Source organism: Tinamus guttatus, unplaced genomic scaffold, assembly GCF_059628265.1.
Source record: "Tinamus guttatus ecotype Peru unplaced genomic scaffold, ASM5962826v1 Tinamus_guttatus_pri_ptg000451l, whole genome shotgun sequence".
Classification (NCBI taxonomy): domain Eukaryota; kingdom Metazoa; phylum Chordata; class Aves; order Tinamiformes; family Tinamidae; genus Tinamus; species Tinamus guttatus.
In genome coordinates, this window is record NW_028288985.1 from 2788117 (window position 1) to 2804100 (window position 15984).

Consider the following 15984-nt stretch of genomic DNA (forward strand, 5'->3'; position numbering starts at 1 on the left):
TGGCCCAAACATGACATTTTCCCTTAAAGAATTTACCACTTCTAAACTGCTGAAGAACTTCAAAGTCAGTTCAACTGACTGCCTAGACAGAAGCTGTGCCAAGAAGCTTGTGACTTTCCATTGTGCTTTTTCACATACGTCGCCTCAGCTGACTCCCGCTTCGCGGCGCTCGCTGCAGACGCGCGCTCTGTTCAGAGGAGCGCCCCCGGGCACGCCGGATGGGAGGCTGCCGGGCTCAACGATTCCGCCCTTCTGAACAAACACCACCCGTTTTGCAAGACTGGTGAGCGACACGTTGAGTCGCACAATGAAGATGTCTATCAGCTTCACATTTTAGACCTGGCTTTCCAGATTTTCAAAATAGCTCGCACCTCCCATTGCTCCATCACAGCCCTGGGAACGCGCTCAGCTTGGGCATGAGGGCCCCGAGCTCGAGACAGTTGTCTGTGCAGGGGCCGGAGTACATGGCTAGAGAGAAGGTGTAAGCGAGGTCCTCCTTCCTTAGCAGTGCTGGCCTCCAGGGAGGCTGAGCACAGAGCACTTTGCAGACATGACTGTGGTGGGATGCTCACAAACCCACTTTTAAACTGAAGCACAAAACTTAAAGGACTTGGATCCATCTAGTAATGTCAAGTTAGGACTTATGCACATTGATAAGTCTGATCCTCGGGCTCCCCCTGCTGAGGAGGCCAACACGTGTCCTCTCCCTCTCACAGAGAGGGAGCATGCTGCCACACGGATCGCCTTCCAGGTCTACCTTCAAGGGATTTATTCCCCCTTCCCTTAGCTCGCATGATATATCAAGTTCCCCCAGGTACCGATACACTCACATTTCTGAAAACACTCAATCTTTTTCTCCCTCAGGCCTTAGGGCTCATATTCAAACACTAAGGATGAGAAGAAATTCCCATCAAGATACTCTACTGCCATGGTCAAGCTTTCCCTCTGCAGTAGGGATCTTGAAATTAAACTTTCTCATATAGCCAATTTTGCTAGAGAAAGGCACTCTTCCTTCAACTTAAGCCCACCAGTACGCTGCCCTGTGAAAGTCTGAAAATAACTTGCAAGTATCATTACTAACCAGCCCTTCCTTAGACCTGCAGGCAACAAGCAGAAAGCACTTCTGCACAGGAAAGCCTGTGCTTTGAGGGAGCTGTATGCTCTTTTTGCTTCATGAGCACTAGCTGTCAGGTTCTTGGCACTCCCCAAAGCGAGAGGATCAATTTGTCACTTTTACCAAATGCTATGTGAAAACTTCTGCACAGACCTTGCAAATCTGTGCAGCTCTCACCTCAGCCATTACCATATCTTGGCATTTCTTAATGAATTTTCCTTCCGCCTTGACAATTGTCTGCAGGAACTTTATGTACTGAACATTTCTGCCGTGTGTTTCTATACAGTGGACAAAGTGTTGAACGACGCGTTCATTAATCTCGCTGCAAAGCTGGAAGTTGTTCATGAAAATGTGTTGCATTGTCACCGCTTCCAGAATCTAATGATGGGCATAAAAAAAGAAAGAAATTAAACACACAAACCACCAAATTTGGCGGTCAGGATAAAGTCAACACTCCTGTAGGGTACATAACTGTAAGGAACATTTCGGAGGATCTAATCTTCAAGCATGAAGACTTATATCTGAGGCCATTTTTCAGTCTGCTTCAGCCTTGAACTTTCTACACCAAGTCCTGAATACTTCTCGCTAACTTTCTAGGCTTTTGAATGAAAACAAAATGTGAACTCTTCAATCAATCTTGCATCAGAAGAGGCCCAGAGGCAATCAGCAAGGACAATCTGTTCTCTTTTCTTGTGTGTGGGGGAAAAAATATATATAGTATGAAGTTATTCTTACCCCTGGGTTAAGAAACAGGTTTATGTGCTTGTGCAGCAATGCCTGGTTCTGTTGGTTCCCAGCACAAAAGTTCTGTAAAAACTCGTGTGCAAGTTTCATTATCTCCTGCATCCTCGTGTCTTCGGCCTGTGGGGACATGAAAGAAGACAGGGTTAAGCAGAAGCAGAAGGTTCATTTTCAGGTGAGTACACTGCCCGAGCCTCAGCTCCAGCTCTGCAAGAGAACTGTCACGTCTCGCTCACACTCCAAGGAAAAACAAGCCTCCACCCAGCTCACAGACATGAGGGATGTATTTGGCCTGCTTCACAGTTTTAAAGATCATCAAAAATAAAGACCATAATAGAAGTTACAGTAGTTTATTCTCTAGAAATTCATAGTCCAGGACCAAGTCTGCCAGCAACGTGCTCTAGTCACTTTTACACTTCTGAACATACCAGTTTGCACGCCAAGCCACACATCACCACCTTGGGGCTGCATCGGAAAATTGCCATGTTCCACTGAAATGCATTTTAGCAGCGACAAATAGGTAGTTTATGGCAAAGAAGAGATGGAAAGTTATTATTGCAACAGTTAAGCCCAGTTTATATTTACTGGAATCTGCACACTATTTGCATGCTTCCAAGTACAATTCAGGAATCAGTGCCTTTCCTCTGACATCAGTGCAGATTACCAACCCCAGTGGTATAAAACGCAGCTTGGAAAAAAAATATTGGTGTCTGATTTTATTTTTAAGGAGGTACATACTTCACCAAGGGTAAATCACCATCCACACTGCCTGTCCAATGGCATATTTATATGTATGGGACAGAATGGTGACAAGAGGTGCTAGAGGAACTGTTATGGATTGTACTTTGGGGGGCAAAGTATGAGTTAGGACAGCACAGGACTTGACTCAGCTTACCATTATTCAGAGCTACAGTCTGGAATTGCTGGTTCTCACAAATTCAGGGATTTTGAAGGAAAGGACCACTGAGTAGTTGGGAAACATGAAGAGCTCCCTCATACCTATGCAATAATATCTGATATCAGGGTCTAATTGGCAGCCAGAGCAATCAGCTAGGGATGTGGTAACCAGCTTGGTGCAGCATCATGCCAAGATGCAGGCAACCTGCTGCTCCGCCTGTACAGCTGACATACTACAACACTCCATAGCATGGTTATGATCAGAAGACCTCTCCTTGGAGAATCAATTGATATTTATTCCATTCCCAGGGAGTTTGGGATCCCATGATTGGGAAGGAATGGGCGGGGGGGCTGTGTCTGTGTTTGTTGACCACTGGGCAGGACCCAGGTGTCTGCAGATATGCTGCTGGGAGCTCCCACAGCACCCTGGCCCACTATGAAGGTGCTGGAGGGCTCTCTCAGCTCCCTCACAGCAATGAGTGCCTTGGTTTCACTTGAAGGCAGCACGTGTCCTGTAAAAAACTGAAGATAAGCTTTAGTCTTGCTCCAAGGTTTAATGGACAAATATTTCTTCAAGAATTAGCACCGCCGAGTGATAGATACTCAAAAACTGCAAAGAGACAAAAGCTTATGTAAGCTCACAGCTATTTCTGAAGCACAGATACTGAAAACAGCTTCCCTGAACCCAGTATAGAGTTGGAAGATTAGGGAAGATTCAACAGAGATTTAAAAGCTAGTCAAGAGGAAGGCAGGCACTAGCTGCAGAGACCCAACCTTTTCATAAGGGATCTGCAAGAGCTCCAGCACGACAGTGTGAGCGCCCATGTTCCTCAGGAGCCTCTGCTGCTGTTTCCGGCTCTTCCGGACCGAGGCGCTTTCCTGAACGCAGAGCTTGCTAAGCCGCAGCAGGATCTGCAGGAGAGAGGAGCTATAAGACTCAAGCTCTGCATTTTATTTCAGAACAGGTAGGTGGTTCCCTGCAAGAAGGCAAATTTGACCAGACCAGAGCAGCTCTGGTCTATCAGTAAAACCAAGGGCTGGGGATTCAAAACACGGAGTGCAGACCAAACTAAGGCCTGTTTGCTCCTGCAATGTAGAAGGAGAGAGGGGAACCACGGTCTGCAAGGACATGAGCAAAGTGAGCAGTATAAGCAGCTGTTTTATCATATCTGGTGGTTCACTAACTGCAGCACCATCTCCTTCTCTAACTTGCTTTGGCCCAGCAGAATCCAGCCCTGTAAAGTTAACACAACATCTGGCTCAGCAGCACGGTGCCACAGGACGCCCATTAGCTCATAGCACCCGAGTGCCAGCACATGCTTCGCCTGATATTTTGAACCTTAACTTCAACAGCACAGCGTTTCTGGCTGTTGACTGGCTTCCTTCCTTTAGGGCCTTCAGTGATAAAAATATTGTGTTACCATTGAAACAGCTACATAATGTTGCATTTTTCACTAATCCACTCTTAAGGAAAGCATATACATGTCAGGCTTATTGTATTCCTGGCTTCTCATTCAAGCGATACGTTATTACTCAGCAAATAGTTTCCACAGTGGAAGAGCGACTCAGATTTTCCTGGGTGTCTCCCTGTGAGTGCAGCAATTCAGAGCTGCGTTACTCACACTTCCATTTAGCTATAAAGCAGCAAAAGTTTTACCTCTTTGACTACACGGTAGTTGTAGCTGCTGGTACTTTCAGGTTTTTGTGACTTGCTGTGACCTTCCTGTGGACAAAAAAATCAGGCAGTTTGTTAGTAACTTGCAGTATTTTCTTCGTGGGCACCAAAATTACTGTTCTATGGTGGCAATAGCTCTCTTTCTGGTCTTCCTGGAAAGGAGTGCCATCCTTCAATTGGCTGACAGTCTCAGGAAAACATATATAAGTGATCCTGTCAAGGTACATTGACCTCTCTAACAAAATAAGGTGAGGGTAGAATGATTTCACAGGCAGTAACCTCCTGTCCTTTCAGTCAGTTGCAATATTGTGTCTGCAGTCAAGCTCCCCCCAGAACTTCCAACCATCTCTCCATGTAGTAAAATTAAACTGTAATTATACTCAATCAAAGATGCCTCACAGTACCATGCACATGGAAAGCAATGAGTAAACTACTCTTATCTACTTCCAACAATAGACTTGCACATGAGGAAATATTTCAACATTAAGACAAGAGACAGTTAAAGCCAGATGCTCATGCTAAGTAAAGTCCTGTGATACCAGGAAGAGAAAAACCAGCCAAGTATACCAGGTTTCTTGGCACTGAGTTCTTTTAGGTACTTCAGACCTAGGGGAGAACAGGCACACCCGCTCTCTTCGTGCTTGAAAGCATGCAATGTGAAGCCAGAAGAAACCACATCAGCTGCTCTACTGTGCAAAACCTAGAGATGATACTTCAGAGGGGGCTAATTCTGAGCTGTTTCCACTTCAGAGCAACAAACATCAATTAGCTGAAGTCTTCATCTTAATTCTTGCCTTAGTGTACAAGTAATACAAATGGCTATGCAGTGTATTGAAAGGATACCTTTCTTTTTTTTTAAACCATAGTTCTAGAAACAATTACATTTTAAAAAAAATCAAAGCCCTAGCATATGAATTTGGGTAAACACAATCTAATTACCTCTTTTTTCTTGTGCTCATTTTCGCCTTGCACTACATCCATCGTCTCATCAGGACCCTGGCCTTTGTACACCCAAAGCTCCGATTTTTCCACAATAGACCTCAGCTGGTCCAAATCTTGCTTTATCTGCTTGTAGTTGTCAACATCTTGGCTGGTAACAAGCAGTTGAACCTTATGTGAATGCAATCCATTAGTTGCACAAAAAGACATTTAAGATGAAAAATACACATTCAGATGAGGAATAATGTATATAGTCGGCCCACGTACCTGTTTAAATGCTTGAAGGACTTCTTGTCTCTGACTAAAATGCCGAAAGAGCAGCTGAAGTGCTCCAGACACCAGAGGGGGATAATCATGCATCGTTAAATGCAACAAAACTCTGAGAAACGTTCTGCCACCATGATCGTCCAAATCCAAGGGAGTGTTCTCCTCACTGAAAACAGAGTAGGAATTAACTAGCAAATTGAACTTAATGTCCCAGGCAGTTAAGTCCAGTCTCTTGCGGTAAGAGAATAACCTTTAAATAAATAACTGGGAGACAAAAATTATCAAGCATGATCCTAAGATATCCAGGTTTTCTGGCATTCTGCTGTATTGGAAATCTCTTCCCAGGATAATTACTCAGGATAATTGGCTGCTATGCCAGTATCATCCTTTTGCTCCAAAAGTCCATCTCTAGTATTAACCTTTTCTCACTACGTACAACACAGCCACAGCTCAATTTGCAGGCTGCAATGCTAATTGTCAAGAAATGCTAATCCTCTCCTGTGCACCTCTCCTTTCTGAGCATGTGAAACTAGGTATACTTTGGCATCAGCGACCCTGTCTCTCTTGCATTCTACATCAAATCAAGTCTGCATATTCATATTAGAAATTTGGGTTAGTAACTCTGTAAATCTCTCTCACCCCTTTATTCCCCAGAGTATCAGTGATTTAGGTTTATAAAAAAGAGAACTGCCGCTCCAAACAGCTTAAGGACAGTTCAGATGTAAAGTTTTATGGTGCTCTGACAGATAGGGAGTGGAAGAGCACGATAAGGTCAAGCACCTCAGGTTTGTCACCAATTTGCCATCCTGTGATTCAGGAAAGGATATAAGTAATTCCAAAAGGAAGGTAGGTATTCAAAGTACAACTTTGTTCTGTCATGTATGTGCAGTTTAACACTGCATTATACAAAAAGCAGGGCTAGATATATTCCTGTATTAGTAAGTCCCAATCCCTGCCTACAGAAAATTCTCCACCTAAGATTTAACAGCAGTATTCAGCCTAGATGTACTAATCCTCCAATTTCTGTCTTTCACACAGGTGAAACACTCCCATGAAGATCCTTCTGGCTGAGGACAGATGGCCTGTGCCTTATCTGCAACTTGTAACCCATATGGATGTTACTTTGAGCTCTATCAAAGCCATTTCATGAAAATGGGGCCTAGGTAAGCATGACAGCTGTCTCCAACCTTTCCCCAGTTATTGCCTCAACTTTCCACCACATCTCTGCTGAGCCCAGCAAAGGCTGCAGCCTGGGATCTGAATCACTGTAGCACATTTACCACCGGTGAAAAGATACTTGCCTTCCACCAAAGATGCCCTCAGCTTGTTCTTCAATATGCTCAAAGTCCAGGGCTCCTGAGAAAATAGGAGCAAACAAGTAAGTTATGTCAGAGTTGCACCAAAGATGTTTTTTGCAGCCTAAAGCATTCTGAACAGTACATGGTCAGGCAAGTGTCAGCAGGGGATGCTGTAATGTGCTGAAAGGAGCACTAAGATTACTGAAGCAATCTGGAAAGCTAACATAAAGCAATAAATTAACCTGGCCTCAGCTCACAAATTTAACTGCATAATCACTGCAGCAACATCTACCATTAGCCGTCTCTTCTCTATTTTTAGACGATACTGCCAGCCCTTAAAGATGCTGGTGGGAATTAGGGTTATTCCGAGAGGGTCACCTACAAACACGCTGAGCTTCAGCTATCAAAAGTTCTAAGCAATAAACTGAACAGTAACACTAGAATACTACTGTGGCTTAAGAGAAAGAGGTCTTTGCATTTCTCAGTGTAAGGTACACATTACTACACCGACTGTAATATTCTGGAGAAAAATAAATAAATAAATACAATAAAACAATGCTTGGCTTTTTTCCCCCTCTCGGGAAGTTTATCAACTACATATTGCATCACAAGTGTGCATTTCTTCCCTCTGTATTGCCCCAACACTTATTGTGACTAGCTGAAATTATAACAGATCGCCCAATCTCAAGACTGCCAGGTGTGTTAAGCTATAAACCAGTTAAATTACAAGACCTACTGGCTATAAAAAGCAATAAGAAAAGTTTGAATAAAAAAAGTTCAAAATAAAGACTTAAGTTCTATAAGACTATTTAACAAAACACCTGTGTCCAAAGTAGTTACCCCCTTCTAAAATTCAGCCTGGTATGTTATAAATCACACTTGTAAAGTCCAGTGATTCCTTCGTGGTACAGATTCTATCTACAAAACACTTTTTCCCATGGAATGCGATAGAACACATCACTCTGCATACATCTCCCCCAACACACACAAACTCACTCTTTGCAAAACCACCAACCTGGTACATTAGCTGGCAGATCCTGATTACTGCTTCCAGTGGGTGATTCAGACATCTGGGCATTACTTTCATCAAATTCATGCTTAAATATACACAGCAGGCAGGAGATTCTGTAGTCCAACCTCACATTCAAAATAAACTGATGATACAGAAATAGCAAGAATGTTAAAATAATTTGTCTGTTGCTAACAATTTGCACATATACAGTGCAACTAACATGCAAGGCCTGCCTAGTAAAAACATGGATTTCCCTTGAAGTACATTAAAGTGTTTCTTAAAAATTTCCCAAATTCAGGACTTTTTTTTAGTGATTCCACTGACAAAATAGTGATATGCACATAGTAGTAAATATGTATAAATGATTCTGACAGAACACCAAGTTCTTTCAGGGTATGATATTTAATGTCAGTATTAATAAACTCATGATACCGAGGGGTAAAATTGGTACATGAAAACACCTTACTGCACCTTACCAGGCCATCTGTAAGAAGTTCTGGATTTAACTAAACTTAGAAACAGAGAGCTAGCAGAAGGAAATGAATTGAGCCTCCTCCATGCACCACATCTGTGGTGGGCATGACCTCCAGAGCAGCGACATGTGAAGGCTCCCACGGAGGGCACGGGGAAGTGCCTCACGGCTCTCCTGCTGCTTAGCAGGCTCTCGCCCACGAGGATTTTGCAGCGTTTTGGCTTTGAGAATTTGCTCAAGAAGTTACCAAACAGAACAGAGACTTTGCATTGAAGGAAGGAGAGAATGGCAGAGGTGTTTTGCTTATTTTCTGTGTAATAATTTTGTGGGAACTGCATTAAGACATAGCTGTGGGAAAGGAAAAGGGGAAAACCCTTTTGCCTTCCTGCCCAGAAGAATTAAGATTGAGCCACTATAAAAAGCCAGAGATGGAAGATACTGAGGCTGGGGAACATGCAGGTACAAAGGGCGTTGCAGGTTGGTGAGTGTACAAGTCTTGAGTACCAAGTACATCCCCTTCCTCAAGCACTAGTCAAGACAGGAGTTTCATCGAATCTACAGGGCTAAGATGGTAAGGGAAGTGCAAGCTCTCAGCTTCAGCAAAACAAATATTTACACATTACATTTAATATGCAGAATTCAATTGCAAACTTATTTCTATTACATTGTTTCATCCAGGTACCACCCACACAAGTTACAACTCCAGGCATGACATAACACTCATATGCTAGAAAAGGCTGCCAGGAAGCGCCTTGTAACACTTCACACCAGCCAGAGATTCAACAAGGCAGGAGTGATTAAAAGGTGACTGCCTTAATGCAGCAGGTAGTGCGTGCTCTGCCTCTTGAGCCTGGGCTCCTTGAGTCCTTGTTACCTGGAGTATTTCGATGATCTTCAGCTTAGTATCCATTACCAGGATGTCTTCTTTCTCAGGTTCGCTCTGCTTGACGTTGCCCTCGGGAGCAGCAGCAAGAGGGGTCATGGGGAGGAACCCGCCACCTCGGAGCACCACCTGGGTCATGAGCTCACCAACTCCATGGATTGATCTCATCACATTGCTCCCTTCGGAGGTAAACGTGCAAAGTTAGGACAGTGCAAAAGGACTGCATTAACAGGGCAAGGAGGAATTGTCTCAGCACCAAACTTAAATCCATGAAGCAGATGGACATCAACAGAGCACTATAATATTTTTCAACCCATCTGCCCTCACTATAATATTTTTCAACCCATCTGCCCTCACTATAATATTTTTCAACCCATCTGCCCTCACTATAATATTTTTCAACCCATCTGCCCTCTCCTCCTTCCACCTCAGTCACCACGCAGCTCTACAGCTAAACTTTCCACAGATCTAAATGAAGATAGGGAAACCATACTGATGTTTTTAAGATGAAGGAGAGGCTGCTAATTCTACCTCTAGTCATTTTTCTTTACCATACCTTTACTTTCCTCGCCTTTTGCCATCTTGGTAATAGGGAAGATTGTAGTGATGTGCACACAGTCTAATATAGCAAGGAGGATTTTGGTTAGTCTGAGGAGGTCACAGAAGTTGTAGAAACCAAAATATATCAGATTTCTGGCCAAGTTAACCACCTATCAAAATAACAATAAAAATGCTGATTAATACTCAGTGTTTCATTATCAAAGTCATTTGAAGACAGCAAAAATTAACCTGTCAATGTCATCCTTATTACACTACCTCACAATTCATTAGCATTGTATAATTCTGCAATTCACCAGCAAGTTTTCTACTTGTTCAATATATTGTAATGCCTAGAGTAGAGGTGTCTACCTGCAGCTGGTAGTTGAGCACTTGATACAAAATTGTATCGTATTTGTCATGTTACAGAAGAGACAAGATATATCAAGACCAGAAGGAATGTATAGAAGCTATTTATTTTTAATAGTAAAGTCTTTGACTAAAATATGCTGTTACCATCTGACTGAGTTTCCCCTCTAGTCCTTCGTATGTTGTGCTTCAAAATATTCACAAATAATCAAATGTGAACTATAATGCAAATAATATAATGCATCTCCATTACCTGAAGTAAATCCTTCAAATGACTGCGCCCCGCCCTTTTTTCTTTTCATAAATACCCAGTTATTTAGGGAACACTACGGTGTGCATTCGCTACATTTTATTTGCACAGACTACTATTTTAGATGGCCCAGTACGGCACAGGAGACTGTGCTGTTCTCTGAATTAGCAAGACTACGCTCTAGAGAATGCCTCTGCTTGCAGACATGGTGTTTAGCTTCGTTTTCAAGAATATTTACACCAGTAAAGCGTGACTTTGTAATCACACTGACAGCAGAAAAAGTCAACAAGGCTGCTGCAAATCTAAGACATAAGCTCACATTCATTAACTGTATTTCAAGAACACTGAACTATCACAAACATCACTGGGGTTGCTTGCAGGAGAATGAGCTGTGCTTGAAAGAAAAAGCCTGCTCAGGTTAGTGTTCACTCCTTACTTGCCAATCTACCTAGTACTTAAAGTACCAACGTGACACAAAAAAAAAAAAAAAAAAAAAATCAAAATTGGATAACTACCTCAAAAGTGAGCTTATTTTTCTCTTTATCAGAGAAGGGGAACCTCTGACACACCACATCTCTTAAATACTCCTCTACAAATTCCATTGTTTGTGCAAATCTCTCCTTAATTTCATCTTTGGAAGTTCCACTGCTATCATAGCTGAAGAGGAAAAAAAATAAAACAAACAAAACTTAGCATGCACATACACAGGGTTCCCCCGATACGGTTTTTATTTTGCTTGTCAAAAATCTAAGCAAAGTCAAAGTTAACAATTTATCCAAATGAGGGAGTCAGGAAGCTGACACCACAGTTTCCTGGCTTTTGCTGTTTTATCCCATATGCTCATTTTGCACTATTTAAAAACATCTGAGGAAAACAAAAAGAATTTGCCCAATAAAAAAGAAAACTTTTCACTGTTTCCATTTAAAAAAAAAGTTATGTACATCATTAATAGGAACAGATATGGCCAAGAGATGCTAACTGTGGATGCCATTATTGCTAAGAAAACTAATACAAATAATAAAATACGAATAAAACCTACTAGGAGTTATTTTTCTTTTCAGTACAAATCCTAGGTTGGTTTCCAGAGTGTGCAGAGAGCATTTTAAAAAGCAGAATCCCCATCACTATTCAATTAACTACCTTTTTCCCTCCTTTTGATCACACATCACTGTATTGCCCCAGCCATACTTTTTTTTTAAAAAAACAAACAAACAAAAAAAAAACTCATTTGTTTTTCTATTTTGACATTTAAACCAAATTAAGACAAATTCTTTAGAAGAAATATGGAATTTAATAGGTTAGCAAAGAGAAAATGCAACAAAAAAGAATGAAGAAACCAATCCCCAGTATTAATACTGAAGAAACATAAAAGTCCCAACATTTCACACAAAACATTCAATTCCTTCACACTAAGAGTTCTGAAGAGGCAAATGTCAGATTATTTATACTACAAAGAGTCCATATTAGCCCAGGGTCAAGAAATCAGGTCTACAGTGAAACTGGTTTTGTATAGATTTTTGCTAGTATCCCAAAATACTGCCAACAGGAGGTTAAGGAACACAACTTTATCCAGCATACCACTTGTTACAGCCTCTTTCCCCTCGATTTTTTTTGTTGATGAGGCTAGCTACTGTATGGACAGTTTACCTTGAACAATCTACTCTCCAAATAAAGCAATAAAACAAAATCATAGAAAGGAAAAGTAAAAACTTGCTGCTTTTCTCCAGGACAAGGTCACCTGGCCAGAGCAGGACCATGACCACAGCATCTTTGGGGTAAAGGCATCTACTGCCGCCTTGCAGTTTGCACCACACACACAGAAAGGCTGTTTGCTACTCAAGAAGGTTCTTCTGAGCAAGCACTATGGGCAAATGAAGCTACAAGGGCTGGAATATCAGAATTAGTGAGACTACTCTTGAGACTTACTTTTCTCTTTTTTTTTTTTTAAAAAAAAAAAAAAAAAGAGCCTGAACACTGCTTTAGCATAGAACTGGTCATGTAAGTTCCTTCCGACACCTTTCCAGCAGGTACTTACTCATCAATAGCAATTTCAGAGGGTATCTCAGACCAGAGGCGCGCGTACTTCACCGGCGTTACTTGCTCTTGGGGGTCGCGATCCACGTGCATATGAAGCATCAGCCGGCAGAAAGACGCCCTCAGATCGTAGGGCAAGTTCTCATCAGACATACAACGCAGGATGAGGTCCACGTCCAGCTGACCAGATATTTCATTTATGGCCAGGTACTGTCGGTCAAGGCACATTCTAGCAAAGAGGTTGAGTTGGTATCTTCAGGAGGGGAAAAAAGGGCAAATAAAGAGCTTGCACTCATTTCTGGGAGCATCTTCTGGGTACAATACTGATGCACCCTTGTAAGGTCCAGTCTATTGATGTATATGTTTTCCCATAATATGGCTACAATAGTTATAAAAAGAATATTACCCAGCTCTAGTAAAAGGTAGAAGAGTAGAAAATTAGAATAAAAGCATCATATTTTCCTGATAGTTGTATAGAATTAAGTAATCCTATTGATGAAAGCTATAGAGGAATTCCAAAAAACAGGAACTCAGCCTAATTACTGTAGAGAATGGAACACTACTTATTGATGCTCAGGCTAAAATAGTTCACTTGGGCAACAAAGTACATAGACTACAGAATCATTTAAAATTAAGCACATGATGAAGCATACTACTGAGGTCTGCTTCCTTCAGTCAGAGAAGTGGTGGACAAAAGCTAAACTTCATTCTTAAAGTTTTCGGCCCACAAATATAAATCAAGCAACATTTAAATTATGCACATTCAACATACTGAAGAATTAACTTTTAGTCACAAAACAGACGCCCAGAATTCACAAATGTTCATAAAGGCTTGTGTTGAGTAGTGTCAACTATGAGGTTTCTTAAAAATTGAGATTTAATTGAAAGAAGGCTTCTTTTCACTTTAAGTGCTCCTCAAGAGAATTTGATCAAAAATCCTTGTTCTGAGCAAATGCATTAGTCTTTAACAGACTAGAATGAAATACGAAGATTAGCAATTGTGCTAAAAAAGGCCAGAAAGTCCATTCCAAAAGCAGATTGATTTAGAAATATATTATAAAACAATACTCCCTTGAGCTCAACCTGCTAATAAGCCCAAATAAAAAGTATATATTAGGAGGTTTAATATATGAACCATTTCAAGGCAACAGCTAATGCAAATATTAGATATATGCTAAAAAAAAAAGTTATACTTTCTGCACTACCACTGTTAAGTCTGTCAAACTATTTTCAGAAGTTTATAACCCAGACACAGGAATTCGGCCTGGACGGGAACTTGATCTTACATTGTGCCAAGAACTTGGTGTCTTGTCAAGTCATCTGGAAACATCGCTTAACGTTAGAAGCTGCTAAAAGCATAGCTTAAGCAGTACAAAAGAGCACTGCATTAATCACAGCAAACTTCTTGTAGTTCTCAGCAGGACAATATATGAACTCATGAAAATGCCACAAGACTACTAAAGGCTTTGAGGTTAAAGGGAAATTTCACAGGCAGAGAGCAAAGCAAAAAGTTCTTTACCATTAGAAGCAAAGCCATTTGCAAGCTGAAACCCTTTTCCACCTGCAAATGCTTGTCCACTTCATATACCATACGGATTTAGGTTGCCTAAGCAGTTAACATACAGGCTCTTCTTGTGATAAGGCCCATATCATGATGGAATTAAGTCGAAACACAGGCAGTAAATGCTGCTCAGCTTCAATGCACTCTAAGCCTTAACTGTTTTTCAAATCAGTTTAGACTTGCTCATACTGGACTTTTCATCACAAGTAACTCCGTGCTTTTAGCTTGCACTTCAAAGAGACTTCATCTTCACTCTAATGGCTGCTTTGCCCACTAAGCCAGGAGCCTTTTGAGAATCTTATAAGGTCTACGCGACTGAAGGCTTCCCCCCACAGTTTTGATGCACTTCCCTAGCAACTACTGCACATGCTGTTAACCTGTAATAGCTGAGTACGTCCCGATCTTCCTTCTGCCCTTCCTTAGCATCCTGAGCCAACTCTCTGATACTCTTACTGCGGATTTCCTTGTTACTGTCTCTCCAGAATAGCCACACTTCTTCCTCATCTTCTCCAACTTCCAAGGCATTTTCTCCACTTGACACCTCTTCAAACTCAAACCGAGAGAGGACCAACCTGCCAGAATGAAATGAGGTTAGATCACAGACTGCCAAGACCCATGCAGATCCGAGAACATTGCTTTCAAGACACTTGCTAAAATTTACTGGCAATATAAAAGTAACTAATTCTATTTTGGGGAAGCTAAAGGAACATGGAAGTCAAAGATAAGGCTGACTAACTTTCAAAAACCTCTTTACATGAGAGCCGCTTCAAATAGCAAGCTAGCAAGAGATCTGGTGAAAGTAGTATCTAAACTTTGAACAGTTCCCTAGGCTACAAAGACGAATTAGACCAAAACTTCCCTGTTTGACAAATAATCAGAAACCAATCATTAAAACCAAGGCAGAATTTTGGATTTTCAGCTCTTCAAAAAAGGTCACACAGCTAAATCAATCTAAATTAAAACAGACAAGGTAAGAACAAACACGTGATGTGGAAAGAGGGGGAGAGAGAGAGAGAGAGAGAGAGAGAGAGAGAGAGAGAGAGAGAGAGAGAGAGAGAGAGAGAGAGAGAATTAAATCTGTAAGGCTTCTCTCATCCATCTGGGCTTTAAACGCTACCTGCTAAAGTCCCGTTTCCTTTTTCCTGTATTTTGATACCAATCATCTGCACCCTGTTTCACATGTCACTACAAAGAGACAACTGGGATTTGGTGCCTGCTGTGAGCTCTGGCACTAGCAGGGTGATGCTGAGTGGCATCGACCACAGCTCCAACAGCAGAGGGAGAAGGGAGTGCACAGACACATCTGTGTGCTCTGCCTGGAGCCAAGCACGAGTCCTGGAAGTGCTCACTCACCTCCATCAGCGGAGGGAAGAGGCCCAGGAAAGCATCAACCTCATGGGACCCTGCACACCTTCCTGCACAGTCTCCTGTGCAGGGGATCCCTGAAGACTTCTCCCCTCTGCAAGCTTTCAGAATGCTGTTAAACCACACTCAAGGTGCAAAGCTTAAAAAGGCACATATGCCTGCAATTTCTTCCAGAAGTCTGTCTACTTCTATCAAACATGAGGTATCTGAAAAATTTCTGTGATCAGTAGCTGAAGGCAGCATCTGTCAGGCATTTTGCTGCCATCGATATCTATTTATTGTGCATTTGTGGAGGACCCCAAGCATTTTAACGCCTTTCTCTAAGGGTGCCAGCATTGTTCTCGGCTTTGAATCACCTTCCATCAATTTCACACTAGCAAAGCTATCTTTAAAGGCAGTAACTTACTTGGTTTCAATGAGTATGTCTGCATTGGCTGGATTCAGTACAGCTTTACAAATCAGCTCCTGTGTCACTGGAATAGACTTGTTCATGGAAACACACAGATCAGAGAGATAATCCAAAAACCTGTTGAAAAACACAAGCCAAAAAGATATCAGTTCTCCCTGAGA

At 41.8% G+C, this 15984-nt stretch overlaps 1 protein-coding gene across 1 annotated transcript in view; it reads right to left on the minus strand.

Moving 5' to 3' along the window:
* Positions 1-15984, minus strand: part of ITPR1 (inositol 1,4,5-trisphosphate receptor type 1) — a 153097-nt gene that overhangs the window by 76105 nt on the left and 61008 nt on the right. The window contains exons 18-31 of the mRNA XM_088532057.1: positions 15821-15940; positions 14427-14621; positions 12490-12741; positions 10970-11111; positions 9855-10008; positions 9290-9477; positions 7947-8085; positions 6931-6989; positions 5634-5795; positions 5367-5537; positions 4410-4475; positions 3527-3664; positions 1850-1975; positions 1292-1492 (exon numbers count right to left, since the gene is read on the minus strand). Coding sequence (XP_088388183.1) covers positions 1292-1492; positions 1850-1975; positions 3527-3664; positions 4410-4475; positions 5367-5537; positions 5634-5795; positions 6931-6989; positions 7947-8085; positions 9290-9477; positions 9855-10008; positions 10970-11111; positions 12490-12741; positions 14427-14621; positions 15821-15940 — 2113 coding nt within the window. The remainder of the gene's footprint in view (positions 1-1291; positions 1493-1849; positions 1976-3526; positions 3665-4409; positions 4476-5366; positions 5538-5633; positions 5796-6930; positions 6990-7946; positions 8086-9289; positions 9478-9854; positions 10009-10969; positions 11112-12489; positions 12742-14426; positions 14622-15820; positions 15941-15984) is intronic.